This window comes from Botryllus schlosseri, chromosome 3 (assembly GCF_051294905.1).
Source record: "Botryllus schlosseri isolate E-star chromosome 3, Bs_hap1, whole genome shotgun sequence".
Taxonomy (NCBI): Eukaryota; Metazoa; Chordata; class Ascidiacea; order Stolidobranchia; family Styelidae; genus Botryllus; species Botryllus schlosseri.
Genome location: NC_137238.1, coordinates 37331761 through 37348832, shown reverse-complemented (window position 1 = coordinate 37348832; position 17072 = coordinate 37331761). Strand labels below are relative to the sequence as shown.

The 17072-nt window shown below is 39.9% G+C and overlaps 2 protein-coding genes across 2 annotated transcripts in view; one reads left to right on the top strand and one right to left on the bottom strand.

Moving 5' to 3' along the window:
• LOC145435172 (chitin synthase chs-2-like) overlaps positions 1–5086 on the bottom strand; it is a 56150-nt gene extending 51064 nt beyond the window's left edge. Inside the window, exons 1-2 of the mRNA XM_080312472.1 lie at positions 4691–5086; positions 132–321 (exon numbers count right to left, since the gene is read on the bottom strand). Of these exons, the coding sequence (XP_080168598.1) occupies positions 132–321; positions 4691–5017 (517 nt within the window). The 5' untranslated portion in view covers positions 5018–5086. The remainder of the gene's footprint in view (positions 1–131; positions 322–4690) is intronic.
• A 5063-nt stretch (positions 5087–10149) lies between these two features.
• On the top strand, positions 10150–12565 carry LOC145436478 (putative RNA-binding protein RbpE). Its single transcript, XM_080313836.1, has 2 exons — positions 10150–10277; positions 11891–12565. The coding sequence occupies exon 2, from the start codon at positions 11901–11903 to the stop codon at positions 12237–12239; it is 339 nt and encodes a 112-aa protein (XP_080169962.1). The 5' UTR covers positions 10150–10277; positions 11891–11900; the 3' UTR covers positions 12240–12565.
• The last annotated feature ends 4507 nt before the right edge of the window (positions 12566–17072 follow it).

Genomic DNA, 17072 nt, shown 5'->3' with positions numbered 1-17072 from the left:
AAACTATAATTCTCGATGATAAATTAAGTATTAGTGGAAAAGTATCGTGCTGTTGCAACACTTGAAATATAATCTCTCACTAAACCCGACTCAAATCATTGCGCCCTATAGGGAGCAGCTAGAATTTTTACCTGCTGGCAGGACGACGTCATTGCTCATGACGTCGGTTTCCGCGCTGAAATAATGCTTCTCAGCAACGTGACCGATGACCAAGTCCGCGTCTGGGTTCGGATACTTGGGGTGTATGGTGACGACGCAGTCGGATTCCTCGCCCGCGGTGGTTATGATCGTGATCTTGCACTTGAGCACGTTAGCGGCCGCCTGTAAACGAAGGTCTTTTAGACTCTTACCTTAGTGAAAAGACGATAAAGATTCTAAACGGCTAGTAGAATTATTTTATTCAGTCTAGTAACAAACTACGGTCTATGGCAAAAGTACTAGGCCACAGATACAACTTCAATTGGTCACAGCAGACATAGTTGTTTAGTGAGAGTGATTAGAGCGAAATTCCGATAATCTGATTATAAGATACTTTGTGAAATCTTTCTATATGTTCTCATTCCAATTCAAATCTAATTTATGGTTTCCAGAAAACGCTACAGAAGAACTGTATTGTGTGATACGTGCCAAGCTTGCTGTACATACGTTTGCTATTCTCATTCTTATGATAATTAACTATGATTTAATGTGAAGTGAACTTGATTCAATGTACAAGTTCTCGCAAATTCAGTAATTCTAATTCTAATCTGGTTTGGAAAAAAACCTGTTGAACTGTAATTCTAATTCTAACCTAAATCGTGTAAGCTGAAATTTTTCCTGTCCCAGTGTAGGCCACATAACCATATTTGCACAGATTCTACTGTTTTGTTGTACAGTAGATATTATGTGCTGTTTTGAAAAACAAAATATTTACCGCAATACCATAAATACAACAATGGCCTATTTCGACGCTCCGATTATCAGGAGCAATGACGATTTTAGACTTCGACGGACGATTTCCGGGTCGTGTATTTCATTACTAGTGCGATTATTTTTTGACCTAAATAACGGAAGATTGTGCACTAAAAAATGAAAATTTTGACAATTTTAGTCGTTCAAAAAACCCAAATTTGACATAATTTTGCCCTCGAGTATATTTAAATTAGGCATCTTTGCACATATTGAGTTGTAGTACTTTTCTGCGCTTCTGGTAGGAACTGTCTGACCACTGACCTTACAAAGTAGCTTGGCAATAATAAAGAAAATCGTTCAACAGCAGCAGCTGTTTGCCGGTAGCATTGAAGTTCAGAGTATACCGCTGGAGTGATAGTAATAAACCTGATGCTTCATACCCACAAGTCTAATTTGCTTTTTTTAGACAAATATCTCAAATCTGAGTTTTGTTAACAGCTCACGATCCACCTAAGCGTTGAGAATCACTGTGCTATTAGAACCAACGTCCACGGCGCATTGAAGTTTCGGATTCAGATTAGACATATCGAGGTGAGCTTGCAAAAACGTTGGACCTACTGCAAATTTCACTCGTTTTTATGTGTGTTGATCATCAAGCCATGTCAACGTATTTGTTTCAGTCGATTGTCTATGATTCACAATGAGTAAACAACGGGCCATCTACAACAGCAGGCCCATAAAGTGGCCAGCAACGTGTAAAATGTCAAATGATAATTTCACCAAAAGTGCAACCTCTGCGGCACCAACGATATGCAGTTTGCAAATAATGCAAATGCATTTGGAAACAATTTTGACAATTTTTGACCTAACACTACAATTTTCACAAAATTTTGACTTTTTTCGACCTTACAAATTGATTGCTAGAAACCATTTCGTTTGTTTTCAAGTTATTCTTTCATAGAAATTGTGTTGTGGTGAGTCATGAATCGCATTATCACTCAGACATTTGGAATACGGATGAAAAAAAATTGGGAACCCCTGAAAACATGTAAATAAGACACATGAACACAATTTAACGCAACAGAAGATAGCAAAAAAGGTCCGGTAATGTCAAGCGTGTACTAGTATGAGTAGAGTACTCTCACTGGCATAGAGGTTGCAATTGTTTGAAAAGCAATCTGTCGGTAAACATGTCCAGACTGGCAGCGGTTAGCCCTGACTTGAAAACCACACGTCGAAATATATCAAAAGCTGTCAGCGTTTCTACTCAAGTATAGTTCTATGGAAACAACGTTGTGAATTTCTACTTAATTACAAGTAGGCCTACAAATAGCAATATTCAATTCATGTTAAAACTACTTTAATTGGAAGTTGAAGGCGGAGGTCTGAAACCAGCTCAATGGAGTAGTTTCAAAAAGGTAGAATTGGTTATTGGGTCGCTTATATTGAGCGTACTTCAATCGGAAGAGGCTACTTTCGTAATTGCAAGAGGCATAGGCTATTCTAACGCAGGGGTCTCAAACACGCGGGCAGCGGGCCGCATGCATATTAAATATGGACTCAACAAACTATCAGTCTGTTGTGAGGCTAGTATCAAAAGGTCGTGGCGAGCGGGCGTTGCGTAGGGTATAGCCGATTTCGCTATCTGAGCTGGTCGGTATGGCAACAATTGGCATCTTGGGTGTCTCTATCCATGTTATTATCACCAATTAAACGTGGCGGGTAACAAAGTGGTACGCTCGACAACTGTAACTCCAATGGATTGTTCGGCGATTGGACTTTTTTTTTCTATGACACAATAAGTTTATATTTGTGTTGTTAATAGGCTATTTCTCTGTTCCCATATTCGAAGGTATAAATCTAACGCTGATTTAATTTGACTTTGGTAATGACATGATCAATGGCCTACTTATAAGGAGTATCCTATGTCCGAAGCCAGGGTTGGGTCACACTGTTCAAATGCTCTGATATCAGATGTTCTACCTGTTATCCGCTATCTGCAAAATTGTAACGTGACAGCTTTTACGATGTCCTGATGCATTTTCCCCCTGCATTGTGTCTATCTAATTATTTTACAAGCTGATGCCAAGTAGCCTAGTACAACAGCAAACTTATTCAAATATTTAAATATGTGATTTTTTACTGCCAGGCGTTAATATTACGAAAGTAGGCTACCTCACATTTTCGCGATGTGTGTGGAATGCCAGTCTACAAGGTCCGGTCAAATAAAGCATATACTTGGGATTACATTGAATACCCCTATTATTGATGCTGCGGCCCTCGGCGTCTTCAAAAACTCGCGAGCACATTTGAGTTTGAGACCCCTGTTCTAACGCAACATGACAAATGTCACTACAAATAGGTACAATATACAAAAATACATATGCATTGCCGTGATACATGAACTGTTTAACGCGGTCCCAATGACATATTTAAGAAGATGACTCGATTCCAGTCGAGTCAACGAAAAATTGCGACTCGGGTCAATAAAACCCTGGAAAGTACCCATCGAAATGCTGACTCTGTGTGTCAATGACCAGGCAATTTTTCTTTGACCCAAAGCTCGTTAATATTAACAGGACGCATATTGTCGTATTATGAGCAACGGTAAGTAAATAAAGGCTAACGAGACGTTTGTAAATAAATACAGATCCAATTATGATCGCATAAGGCAGTAAAGGCACTCGTTCGTTTGATGTCACGTTTGCTTGTTACGTTGTAATGAAAAGATCAATATTTCCGACCAGCGTTGCGCTATACGCCGTAATATAATCTAAATTATGTTTCGCTGGTTGAGATACAATCTTGCTGTCATACCGACAAATTATTCGGGAGAATTAAGAATGGTCGGACCGAATCTCTAAAAACCATACGGGCTGTTCAAAATCAAGTACTGTATTCTGAATCGAATATCATGCGTTGAATATTCGATTATCACTGATTATGACTATTATAAGATTATAGATGATTTCGGCGGTTCAAATATTTACCTTCAAAGCAACAACAACGAAAATAACATCAATTTTACGTCACGTAGATAATTTGGTGTGATTTCGCTCACAACTGTTTAATTGCAATTTATGACAATGCTGTGCTGGGCTTATCTCGACTTGACAGAAATGTCATTTCCACAACTACATACTACAATACTACATCTTTTGGACGCTTTTAAGAGAGCAATCGGGACTTTGAGGCTTCAAATTTGAGTAAACTATCATTCTCGTGGATAACATATCTCTTAGCGGAAAATGGGCGTATCATTTCAGGACTTAAAAGTCTTCTTGCACAAGTCTACTTGAGACATCACAGATATAGCCGGGCATATAATGGATTTTTGAGCCGATATCTTCAAAACAGACAACTAGCATCTTCGCCGATAACTCCGATTATTCAGACGACATACCAAAGATACGGCATCTAGCTTAGGGTGCATATCCAAAACTGTACAGCATATGAAATTACAGCTCTACAGCCATTGCATTCCTTGGATATGAAATACGCTAGAAAGGCTATACAAGTGTACACTGTACATGGACGCCTATAGACTATAAGAACTAGCTCAAGAATCCTATAGTCTGTAAGTCGGAAATTGTAGCTCTCTGACTCCCTAATACCACGTTATGACGTCACAGAAATCGTCGATATTTTTTGACCTTGAACGGCCGATACCGATGCTTATTTCAAAGTGTGTTGTTGACTTGATATTATAGGCGAACATATAATCGGTCGTGGTCTAATTACTCGTATTAATGTGCCCAGCTCTACCTATAACACGAAAGTCATTGTTATAGATCCGCACCTGAATCATGAGATGGTCCGCCCACTCTCCCGTTTTGCCCATCCGACTCAAAAAGCTATCTTCCTCCTCATCTTCCAGGAACTTTCTCCAGTCCTCCCCCCGTTTCGATCCGATGCTGTCGCTGTAGCGCAGATGTTCAACGCACTGCCTCCTCAACTCAGAATGTTCGATTCTCTTCGAAGGACATTTTAACTTGATCTGTTTCACGAGGGCGTGGAAAAAGCAGTTTCCGTCGATTGGGACTTCCACGCGACGCAAATCGAATTTGCGGAGCCGTTCGTCCAAGATTTGAACTTTCCGGAATTCCGGGTTGTTCGCTTTGTTCATGGTTGTTCTGTTCGCGTTAGGACATTCTTAGATCATAGACTGAGGATGAAGGATCATTATAATCATAATGTTATAAAATTTTCATCAAATCAAAACAATACAAGATACATTGAAAAGATAGGAGGGAGCCGAAACGACTTGGCGTACAAACATCCACCTTGGTGTACAGCGGGAGTCACAAACACGTGGCATGATTTGAGATTCAGGAAGAATGCTTAGTAAGGCATTTTAAAATGCTGAAATTGATTTCAGTTTAAAAATATTGTTGTTGTTGTTGTTCAAAATAAGCTATTCTCCTGTGTCGAACATCATTATACCTCACTAGCTTACTCGGCTTCTTTCATGGAGGAAGAATTAGCTGATAGGAAGGGGCATATTGCCATAACGTGTAATGACCCAGACACTGCCAAGACCGAGACGCTTAGAAAACGACTTTCGGCTTTTCAACAAATGCCGTATTTATAGATCAACCCAATTTCAATTCTTTAGTTCCTTAAAAGTGATGTCAGGTATCGTGAGCAGCTCTTAGCTCAGAATAGAATGAAGTGATGATCATGATATTTTTTGTTGTATTTGTATTGCCTTAATAAAATATTATTTATTTTGTGGTAACCATGCCTGTCGTCCATGTTAGAGAGAACAGCGCTGTACTGACGCAAAGTTTTAAAAGCGTGTTTGTTCAACTACGTTGCCTACTTTCTCTCGACATTGATTTCATGCGCCCGTGCGCTTCACGAAATTTGAGAAGTAGTCCGCGACCCAATTTGTGTTGGCGACCCTCAAAGGCGATGAAAACAGTCGGATTTGCGACTCAAGTAGACGTATGGAAGCAACGACCTAAATCCCTACCGAACTACAAGCAGAACTAGCGATTTCCGAAGCATGTGAAGATACGTCTTGACGGCTAACGCCAAACAACTAATTACAGTACTACTAGGTCCAATCTTCAAATATTCAGGTAAAATTCGGATATCAACGTCGACTTGCAGAGTAATGATTTTATTTATAAATTATCAATAATGCAAAATATCATTATTTAACTTTCACTAACAAAGCAATAATCATATTGATGCCAAATGCCCTAATCAACAAATAGCGTAGCACCTAGACCCAAGATATTCGAACCTCGTTCAAGCAAGTTCTATGTTAATTTGCACGGCAGGCCAGGAGTCACAAGTCTCAAACAAATCGCGAATCCTGAACCAAAGCTGACAGAATTTGTTTGACTACTCCTAAAATTGCGCAACGCACTTCGTTCCTGACATACCGAGCATGAGATAGGGCCGCCGTAATGTATTTAGTCACACGAACTCTCGAGCACAAAGTCATATAGCGAAAAGAATGTGTATCCACGTGAAATATACCCCCGTGTTACACCAGGCCCGGACCTACCTCAAATTTACGCCTTCACTTCAAGAGCAATATTCAATACACAATTGAATGATATATCGATATTGAAATAAACACGAATATGTTCGGCTGACACTCGTCACAGGTAATTGTCAGCGAGTAGCAGGGAATTGATAAGAAGATTGCATATCGCCAAATATGACGTCACCGACATGAAAATTCGAGTAATCCAATCAAACATACAGCTTAAGATGAATCTGCTCTTTTAGATTATACACTGACTTCTTTTTTGTCAAAAACTACGTATTTTGGATAATGTGGAGCTGGAATCGGTCTCCTTGTGTCCGCAAATAAGATCCATATTTGAACGTTTCGAATCTGTATAACTGCTAAGAAATCGTAATAGACATCACTCAAATACTAGACTTGCCCACCGGTAATTAACCATGCTGATTATATTACTGCTCAGAGATTCGACAGCAAGAACTGTACCCTCAGCAGAAAAAAAAATGATTCACGTTTTACGAACTTGTTTCCCGCTCAACTGACCTCAATTCAAAGCGAGATTCTTTGATATATACAGAACTCCTATATATAATATATACTGATATTGAAATACACCCGAATATTTTCGTTTGACACTCGTGAAGAGTAACACACTAGTTGACGGTTACCGCTGACGAGTGTGAGCCGAAAATATTCGGGTCTATTTAATTATGATTATGCTATTCAACTTAACTAAATTGCTATCATTACTTTCCCCTTAGTATGCCTTCTCCTATAATCTGCCAACCTTATTTGAAATCCACCAATAGCCCTGTATCCGATCCAGAACCATTAATCAGCCCGCATCTCCAGTACCTGCCAAACAAATGGTATTGCACACACATTGTCTTATCGTATAAGCGTCCAACACAAGTTAATCAGTGACCCGAAGTTTGATTTCGACTTTACCCACTCAGAGTGTCAAATTCTACGTAATGACGCGTCGTATGTGTTTAGACGCATATTATTGACTTTTTTTGTTACATAAAGCATTGGCAATCGTAATTCCCCTCCGATGAATACCTGATAGGTGCCACATTTCGAATTACATGTTGCTGAACTGAGTTCAGAATTGCGACAGCTATGAACTGAATAACAGCACAAGGAATTCGTAGAACCGTGTCGAATGTAAAGCATTTTGTCCGCCCTCGTTGCTCAGTTCGATTTCGGTGCCATTATCACGTGTAGAATTACCTTTATGTACAGTTTTCATTTTGCTTCGGTAGTATCTTGGCCATGATTACCTTTGAAACAACATGATAAAAAATGATTATCTAAAAATTTGAAAGATGGATATCAAAATTTTTAGAAATGGACATAATTTATACTGATTTCACCACGGCGAAATATATATCGTTTTGGTGGCCACAAGGGTAACGATACCAGTTTCAGTCATCCAAAATAATTTCGTGTTCTTGGCCTATGGCCATTTCACAACGATTTTAAATTATTATGAGGCGCGATCACTCTTAACAGAAATACACTGTAAATCCATAAGTGTAAAATAGATGTGTTTATCTTAATTCCAAAACAGCACGGGGTGCAAATCATTTGAACGACACTTGCAGGTATCAAGTAGTTCTTTCACGCCCATTCATGGGATAAATGAGTCAACTGCGCTAAGAATTCGTAAAAAATGGTACTCGTTAACACTAACCGCCCTACTTAGGGTATTTAGGGATGGTGTGAACCTCTGAAAGGTTCAGGTTCGTGTGAACGCGAACCTTTTTGAAAGGTTCTGTGTGAACGCGAACGTGAACATCGTGACGTCACGTGACGTCATATTGCTAATTTCAACCCTATCTTTCAATGAAGTGATAGCCTATATGAATGTACACGATACCTAGCGACGACTCGGGCCACATAATGCCACAATGCTGAAGTACATTTTGGCGTTTTAAACGTCGCTAAATGTATCAACTGAGGCAATCAAATGATATAATACTCCCATAAAATCAACATCATCCGTCGCTCTGCCAATAATTTCGACGAGGAGTTGCCAGGGAATATAAGCTTACACCTAAACGGTCTTGACCAGACCGGGCATGCAATGTATTCGGTGTATGAGTATTGCTACATTGATATCGGGCAGAGTGTAAAACATGTTTTCACACTTGCTACCGATATTAGGCTATACCCCAAGTTCTACAGCTGTAGCCAACACCTTAATCGCACGGGTTTGGTTTTAATGATACAGTAAACCTATGAAGTGAAGATTGACCCCGTACGCTAGCTAGATTTGTTACATCAAAAAACGATATCAATCTCATTGACTGGTTGAACAAGCATCATTCGCTCTCTACATGTTATGTATGTCGCTCGTGATGTTGTGTGATTGCGGGTTATAAGCTCACAGCAGAGAGTCACTAAATATTCACAAACGGAAAATTGGATATTTCGAGCTAACTTTTGTAACAAAGCAAGTAAAATCTTTGAGATTGTCAAGGTGCATGCTCGTTTTGAGTTTGTTTTTTATGCTGCCGGCGTCATTCATAGAGTGGCCCGCAGTTGAAATGCAATCAATTCGAACCAAGGATGCCATTATGAAGTGAAAATTGCAATATCTGAAAAAGGTTCACAGTGTAGAACCTACCAAGGTTCTGTTGTGAACGCGAACCTCTAAATTCCCGAGGTTCACACACAGAACGCGAACGTGAACCTCGCGTTCACACCATCCCTAGTATATATCTCCATAAGGATTAGTGAATTGGACTCATTTTCCGATATTTGAAGGGTGCGAAAGCACAATAAATAACTTGTGTGCTGTTTTCCTGATCATCAACTTAAAGTTAGAGTGAAAATCGCTGAAATGCACAATTATCGCTTACAGTGTACCAGAATTATTGGTAGTCTTAGGCAAAATGTCTTTCCTTGCTGAAATACGGCTAACCGGAGATTCGAGGTTTCGACGGTGGAAATGAAGTAATAAAGCTATATTTCTTGTTCATAAAATATAACCCTTGGCCAAGCACATATTTTTCTTACGCCAACGAAAAAAGAGACGGATTTGGAATAGTAATTGGCCCCGGTACAAAATAGCGGCTGTCAAACAGCGTGGCATAATAGCGAGGAAGCAGTAATGGCGATACATTGCGATGAATGTAAGTTTTATGCGTGAGTGAAGGCTCTAATCTGGCTTTGGCTAAATAATTCCAATAATTTTATTGCCTATTAAATAATTAGAGCAAAATTATAATCTAATTTGTGAAATGGTTCTTTGCGTAAATGTTAATTCTGATCTGTTTTCTTGTTTCGCTGAAAATGTTACAGGAGATCTGTATAGTGCGAAACCAGCCTTCAGCTTGATGAATAGACATTTGCCAATTTTTACGCTTATAAAATGAGCTCGAAATTGATATGAGCTGAGCATGTATTCCCCTGTATTTATTTTGCGAATTCAGTATTCCAATTCTATTCTGATCTAATTTCTGGGTTACCTGAGAATAATAAGGTCAACTGCATAGTGCTACACGAGCCAAGCTTGGTGAACATACATTTGCCAGTCTCTTAAACTCAACTCGATTGTGGCTGTGTTTCTTTCTTATTCGGAATGCGATCTGAATTTCCAAGTTTTTGCAAACTCAACATTCCTAGTTGTAATGTAAATTGAAAGAAACTGTGACGCTATAATTCGAATACTATAGCCCAATTCGATTCTCAGAAGCTGAGAATTTTCCTGTTGTCCAACTATGTGCTGAAGTGAGCGGTTTTCGACGAACTGTCCCTCAGCTCATCATTTGTAATCTTGAAAAGTGGAGCCCTTGATTACCAACGCGTTTGCGTTCTCACCGCCGAGGTTTGTTGGCTTTCAGTACGCACTCGGAGTGAATCTCGTTGCGACCGCTGGCTAGCCGATCGAGCCGAGGTAAGTAAATAGCAACTATCACAGTTTCGTGGTCTATAGGTGAACTGATGGGGCGACTTGGTCTTACCAACAATATTCGTGACGTGGCCGAGTCCGAGGCAATGCGTTGTAGACGTTTGTAGACGCAGAGCACTGCTGTGTTTATTAGGTTAATATCAGATTCGATAGCGTTACATGAGCTTATAATCGGATGTACAGAGTACAGAAATGAGTGGATATTAAATTAGGGTTACCATGCGCCATCCTTTTGGGGGGATTGGTAGTCTCGTCCTCAAAGTACGCCTAAAATTTATAACTTCTGTTAATTGTAAAAAGTGCCCATTTTCCAAATATCAAAGTATGATACTCGTATACAAGATTATTGCACAGTGCGAGAACCCCCTACTATATAAGGTTACCATATTTTGAAATCAGGAAATGGCGGTACTTTTTTGAAATTTCAATCTTAGAATACCGGAGGAAAATCTTGATAAAATAGGAAAATTTTTCCCACTTCTTGGTCCGTTGACTAAAAGAAAGGTCACCTTTCTCGCTCAGTGCCCAAAATAGTTTTTTTTTTCATTATCAGGTGGTTGACTAAAAAAAGGTCAACTTTCCGGCTCAGCTCCCGAAATAGCCGGCGGAGCGTTACTTCAAAGCTGATTTACTGTATCCCAGTCGAATTTGCCCTACATTTAGCAAAATTTTTCAAAAAAGAGGACATAATCTCATAAAAGAGGGGATTTACGCATCCTTGGAGGATATTTTCAAAAACCCGAAAAAGGAGGACAAATCTCCTAAAGGAGGACGTATGGTAATCCTATATTATACCAATCCTTTCGGAGATGTATCCCGGGAGTTCTGTTTTGGTCAATCCCGCTTTTGCGCATTCTTGCGGCGGCATGCAAAAATATAATCCACTACAACCATGGATATATCTACATATTGGTGTATTAGACTCGTTTTTTAACATTAAATTAAAAGTGAAAGCGCTATTTTGTACAGAACAGTGCCATTTACGTGATTCGTGAATATGACACAAAGAAAAAAGATCCTCGAGCGTTGGACATGTCGCGTGCCAAATTGTCGCACGAGACAATGTAACACGCAATTATGTCACATGCTCCTATGTCGGCGGACCGGGGCCTACGGTATATGGTGGGCCTCGCGCAATAATTCGAATACCGGGTATTAATTTTACTGATCGAGTAGTTCGAGATGATTTTTCGAGTAATGGAATTTCGTGCTCCTTAGCACTTAACGAGTTGATTTATCAACGGGAATTGTAGTTGCGATACTATTTGATACATCGATGTTTCGCATCGCAGCATATGAAACGTGTAGTACAAAGCTACCAGCGTTAGTAGAAATGGCATCTGTGAAGCCGTTATCAACTCGCTGCATTGTCACAAAGTGCAATGAAATAAGTGTGGTCGAAAAATACCAAATAATCTTTTATGCGATATATAACTGGCATTCTATTCTTTGTGGTGGCGTGAAAGGTACATATTTGAACTTTTCACAGCATTTATACTGCTGTGACTTGAGTATCAGTGATACTCGAATACTGGAGTCCTAATCTAATACTAAATTTGCCAACCCTATTGATCGGTGAAGTTTTTATTCCGTTCAAGAAACAACAACATGGCTTCCCTGGTCGACATCGAGCGAGACAGCCGCGCCGTTTGGATAGGCAACATCTCGAGATCGACCACAGAGATCTGCTTGTGGAACCTCTTCAGCAAAGTAGGCCCGCTGGAATCGGCCGAGATCCCGATCGACCACCGCACGGGTCGGAAGAAAACCTTCGCGTTCGTCGTGTTCGAGAGACAGATCTGCGTTCCGGAGGCCATCGAAATGATGGACGGCGCCTTGTTGTACGGCAGCATCTTGCGAGTGTGCTGGAAATACCCGCAACGACCGAGAAACATCGCAGATGTTCTACACTCCACAGTCCGCGTACTGAGAACCAATCGACGCTGAGGACATTTGTTGGGTGTATACTATGAATATCCGCGCGCGGAATTCACACTGTTTTTAAAACTGATAAGATATCGCTTATGAATTTGGTATTTTAATGCAAACGTTGTTTTTACGTAATCCTACTAACGTGGTGAGTAGCGTATGTGACTATAATGAAATTATGCATCCTCGGAGGTGATCGGTTGTACAATGTACATAGCCTATGAGCATCCACGCGCTATGCTGGAACACTGTGCTTTTAATTCAGTTAAGATGTCGCTTATGAAAACTTGTTTTTACGCTACTCGATCATGGAAGTTCAAATATAACGCGTTGCCCATGCCCGATTATGAAGTTTTGTATAATGATCAAAGATATAGCGAGTCAATGACGAAGTAGCCTATACTTCGATACTTGTTTGGAGCACTCGAAAAAGGTTTTTGCGTCAACTCGAAGATTATGTTTTAGACTACTTACATTTCTACTTGACATTTTTAGTTGTTTTAGAGCAAAACTAGGCGTTGGATACTTTAAAATCGGCGCTTCTACTTAGAGGATTGATTAGAAGTTGGACTGCATTACCCGCCTCGGCGTATGGTGAATCCGGTGGCGTGAACGAGAAAGAATCAGATGTAAACTCTAATTTCCAATATGTTGGCGATGACCATCTATTCAGATAAGCTTTTGTTTCACAGGTAGTTTTACGTTTGATCAACAGTGGTTTACGGAGTGTTCAGATCGTTTCGAGTTGATGCAAAACTGGGCGAACGTGTTCAGTAGTGTATGGTAACGAAACAAAAAGTGTTAATTTAGATGAGAGTGTTCCAGCTAAACCCATTTTTTCATACAATTACCGCGCCATATTACATGAGACCGCCATGGTTTATGTTCTGTGAAATATGGAAAGATGTATTTCAAGATTTATTTTTGTCGATGACAAAAGCTCGGTAGCATATATTAAAATACGCAACCTATATAGTACCATGTAGGCCTACATATCGATACCGGAATCTATACCAGTGATTCCCAACCGCGGCTCAAAGGTAGCCTTCTTGCGGCTTGATTGATCTCTAAATATGCCACACAAACATATTACACGATAGTTGTTGTTTGTTTGTATGAATAGTTACAGTGAATTTATGTATATGAATGCTAAAATGATGGATATTAGTTATGTCTAAAGACGTCCAAGGCTGCTTCTGGGAAAGAGAATTCTTGCAGACTATAGCGTCAAATGCATGGTGAGTACCCGTCAGAGAAGGATATATCTTGAGTTATGTTGGTCATAGACCATTATATATCGTCTCTGGGAACACTAAATGTCGACAAAAATTTATTAACATGAAAATAACGGCTCATAGCTAAGTATAAATTGCAATAATTCCAACATTACTCAGCGTATAGCCTAATCCCCCGCAAACTTGTGCATCAAGTGCTGGAATGTAGGAAACTTTCACACAACGACATAATGGTATGTTGTAGTAATGATATGCATTTCCAGTTTATTTCAATGTATAGCACTCGCCCATCTGCGTCTATCAATGCTAAACTATAACCGATAGGAAGTCTACAGTAGTCCATCTAGACTGGTCTCAAGTGGTCTGTCTTTAATAGGCTGTTCATTAATATATGCCACGATTACGCTGCCTACGTACCTCGCATGCGCAATCCAGATTCAAAATAAAGGCAACGTGGCAAAGTATGAGTAGCGATTGAAGTCACAAGAAATCTCATTTTACATATAGTTGAGTTAAAAACTTCTTTGTTGCCATTGTGACATTTCGCACTATACGGCATGTGTTTCAAATTGATACGTGATACGTTTCTGAATCCCTAATTCGAGAAACAAGTCAATCAGTGCTCGCGAATACTCCATGACTCATCTTATCCATCATCCTTGATTACTATATGACTCAACATATCTATCACCCATAAAGGATGAACGGGCATGTCAAAAAAAGAAAGCATAGAACTGCAATTCAAGAAGGTTTTAGGGCACTAAATATTTGTATACTGGAGTCAGGTGTAAACCCGTCCTTCTAGTTTTTGCTAAGGATGTCGCCGAGATTAAGGATTGTAATTAAAGGGTATCTTATGACCAAAACACGAAACGCTCGGTAAAGGGAAGGCGAATTCCAAAAAAGTGCAAGCTTCGCTCAACATCAAGGCTATTTAAGCTGGACGCTGCTCGGAAGGCAACGACCAATACAATAAGCTTCGTACTGTCGCATATAAATTTCAGTGCAGTGCAATGGTTCTGGAGGGGGGGGGCTGAAAGCATCGGAATGGAGCGTGAAGCCGCAGTTTAATGAATTGTTTTCGCGCCCCGCGCGATATACCTCTAGCTTATACTTGATGCTCTGTGTTTTGTCCAACTGTTATATTTCAGAATTCTCTCATCAAAAGCAACAACCTTCCATGCCATCCAACTATCGATTGGCATTGCTAGCATTCTGGTTGCAATTTTTAATATTTAGTGATATCATGATAGGGGCGCGACATTTTTCACTCTCATAAAGGACGGTGTGCCTAAAAAAAGTATGAGAACCACTGTTTTAGAGTCTTAATAGAAAAACGTGGACAGGGGTCTAAAGAGAGTTGAAATGTATCGCGTGTAACATTGTTTTTAATCATGACGGCAAATATTCTTTTTCAATTACCGTCTCTTTCTCATTACCTAACATCAACACATTCACTCAGCAGCATTTATCAACTATGTAGTTTAGAAACAAAATTAAAACACGCTGTAGAATATATTATTATATTCTATTATTATATTCTATATTCTATTATTAATTATATAGCCAACTATAAATAACTACATATAGCTAAAATAAATTTACTCGGCCCGCCAAAGTATTTTTTACTTATCATTTGGCCCGTGGAGTAAAATAATTGCCCACCCCTGGTATAGACTATAGTGCGGAGCAAATCGATAAATTCTCTGGTCCAACTCCTTGGCCGGAATCTAGAAATGACCGTGATCCGGTCCGAAAAACTCCGGTTATGACTGTCTATACTCAGAGGATGGTATTGAATATTGATTGTAACTGTAAACAGATCAAAAACAGTAAACCCAACACTTATCTAAAAAATTATGCCCACTTGGACTTTCCATGAACGTTTCATTTTAACTATGAATTCGATGGTGGAAGAGGGGGAGGCCATATTTTTCTTAGTAAAAAGTACTTATCCGGCTCCGGCCGTATCAGAATAAGTACTGATCCGGCTCCCATCAAAAATGAGAAAATTCAGCTCCGGTCCATGCGCTGCCCTAGGAGACTATACATCAAGGGTCGGCAACCTACGGCCCACGGGCCGGATCCGGCCCGCCAAGCGAAATCGTCCGGCCCGCGACATCATGATTAGTTTTTACAAGAATACGGCCCGCCGTTCCATAATGAGTTTCAATCTGCAGTGCAGCTCTGGTTGGAAAGAATGCGGCATTGCTACGATATAAGTAGCCTACATGGCATTAGTCTATTGTTACGCCATAAAACGAAGGTGGTTGAAGTAGGATATAAAGATCGTTCGTAGAGTAGACTACATGAGTAGGCTACTTATCAATCGGGTGTATTTCGCAACCCAAGGTGTACCATACTTTTTAAAGGGTTTATCACTCTGATGGGGTGTGACAATAAAGGTGTCCTTTCTCTGCTTGTTGGAATCAATCAATCAATCGTTGAGCTATATTTTTCATCTGAACAAGTCATACACAATGTGCAATGCGATAAGATACAGTGCGATGTCATGAATAGATAGGAGGATGTCGAACGACACGCAGTTGCGATCCTGTCATTCTAACATCCACCTCGGCCTATAGAGTGCTCGACGTCACAGTTCTTTTCGATGTTGATCTTGTTGAAGCCGCGGCCCTTTCTACTAGTTCTTTCCATTCCTAGAGAGTGCTTTCTTTCTTCTCTCGGGTCTTTTTCTGGACTTTTTTTTGTCGTCGTAAGAACGGCGACGGCGGGGGAAGAGGAGCGAAGATAAACCTCCGACGGGAGTCGAGCCGGATCGCCAGATCGGTAGGCGCTTATCGTCACCACTATACGCTATGCCCCCCTCCAAAAACGCTTGGAACATCACAAACGCAATGACAAAATCTCAACCTTACACTGTTTAATTATAGATAACGAGCCTCCGTAGGTTAGTTATTTATAGTTAAATTCACCAGAAGGCATTGTGCGCCAATGCAACAAACCCGAATAGTGTTTTGGCCTCAATGATGAAAACTGTTTATATGATTTGTTCTCACAAACTGAATCACCAACATTTACTCCAGATAATATTAGAAGCAGAGAATTAATATGGCGATGTCCTGTATATCTGCTAAGTCGAGCTGCTATGCTTGCACAAGTGTACGAACCGACAAATGAAATAGCAACTCTCCTCGAAAATATGAATATCGCCGACTCATAATCTTGTAATCGAAAATCGTAATCTAATCTTGCTTTCTTTGTACATTTAACGTCACATCTGAACAAATTGAATTTGCAACTTCGGGGTAAAAACAGCCGAATTCATGAGATGTTAAGGCGCATTCGAAACAAATCTGCGACCCTGGGAGTGTCAACAATACAAAAAATCATGTCCACGTTCCTATACAAGAGGAGAGAAAACCTAGTACCAACACTACATTTGTAACTGTGATACGAAATTTAATTACTGAATATTCACCCGCTTTTTCTAATTCCTACTCTACAAAATAAATTCCGACTATTCAGTACTCCGTTTAATGTGGACACCAATACCATTGCCTGAAAATTTGAAAGGGGCTGTTTTGAAATGCTATACAGTTGAATTGAATGACAAATTTCATACAAAGAGCATATCGCTGCATGACTTTACAAA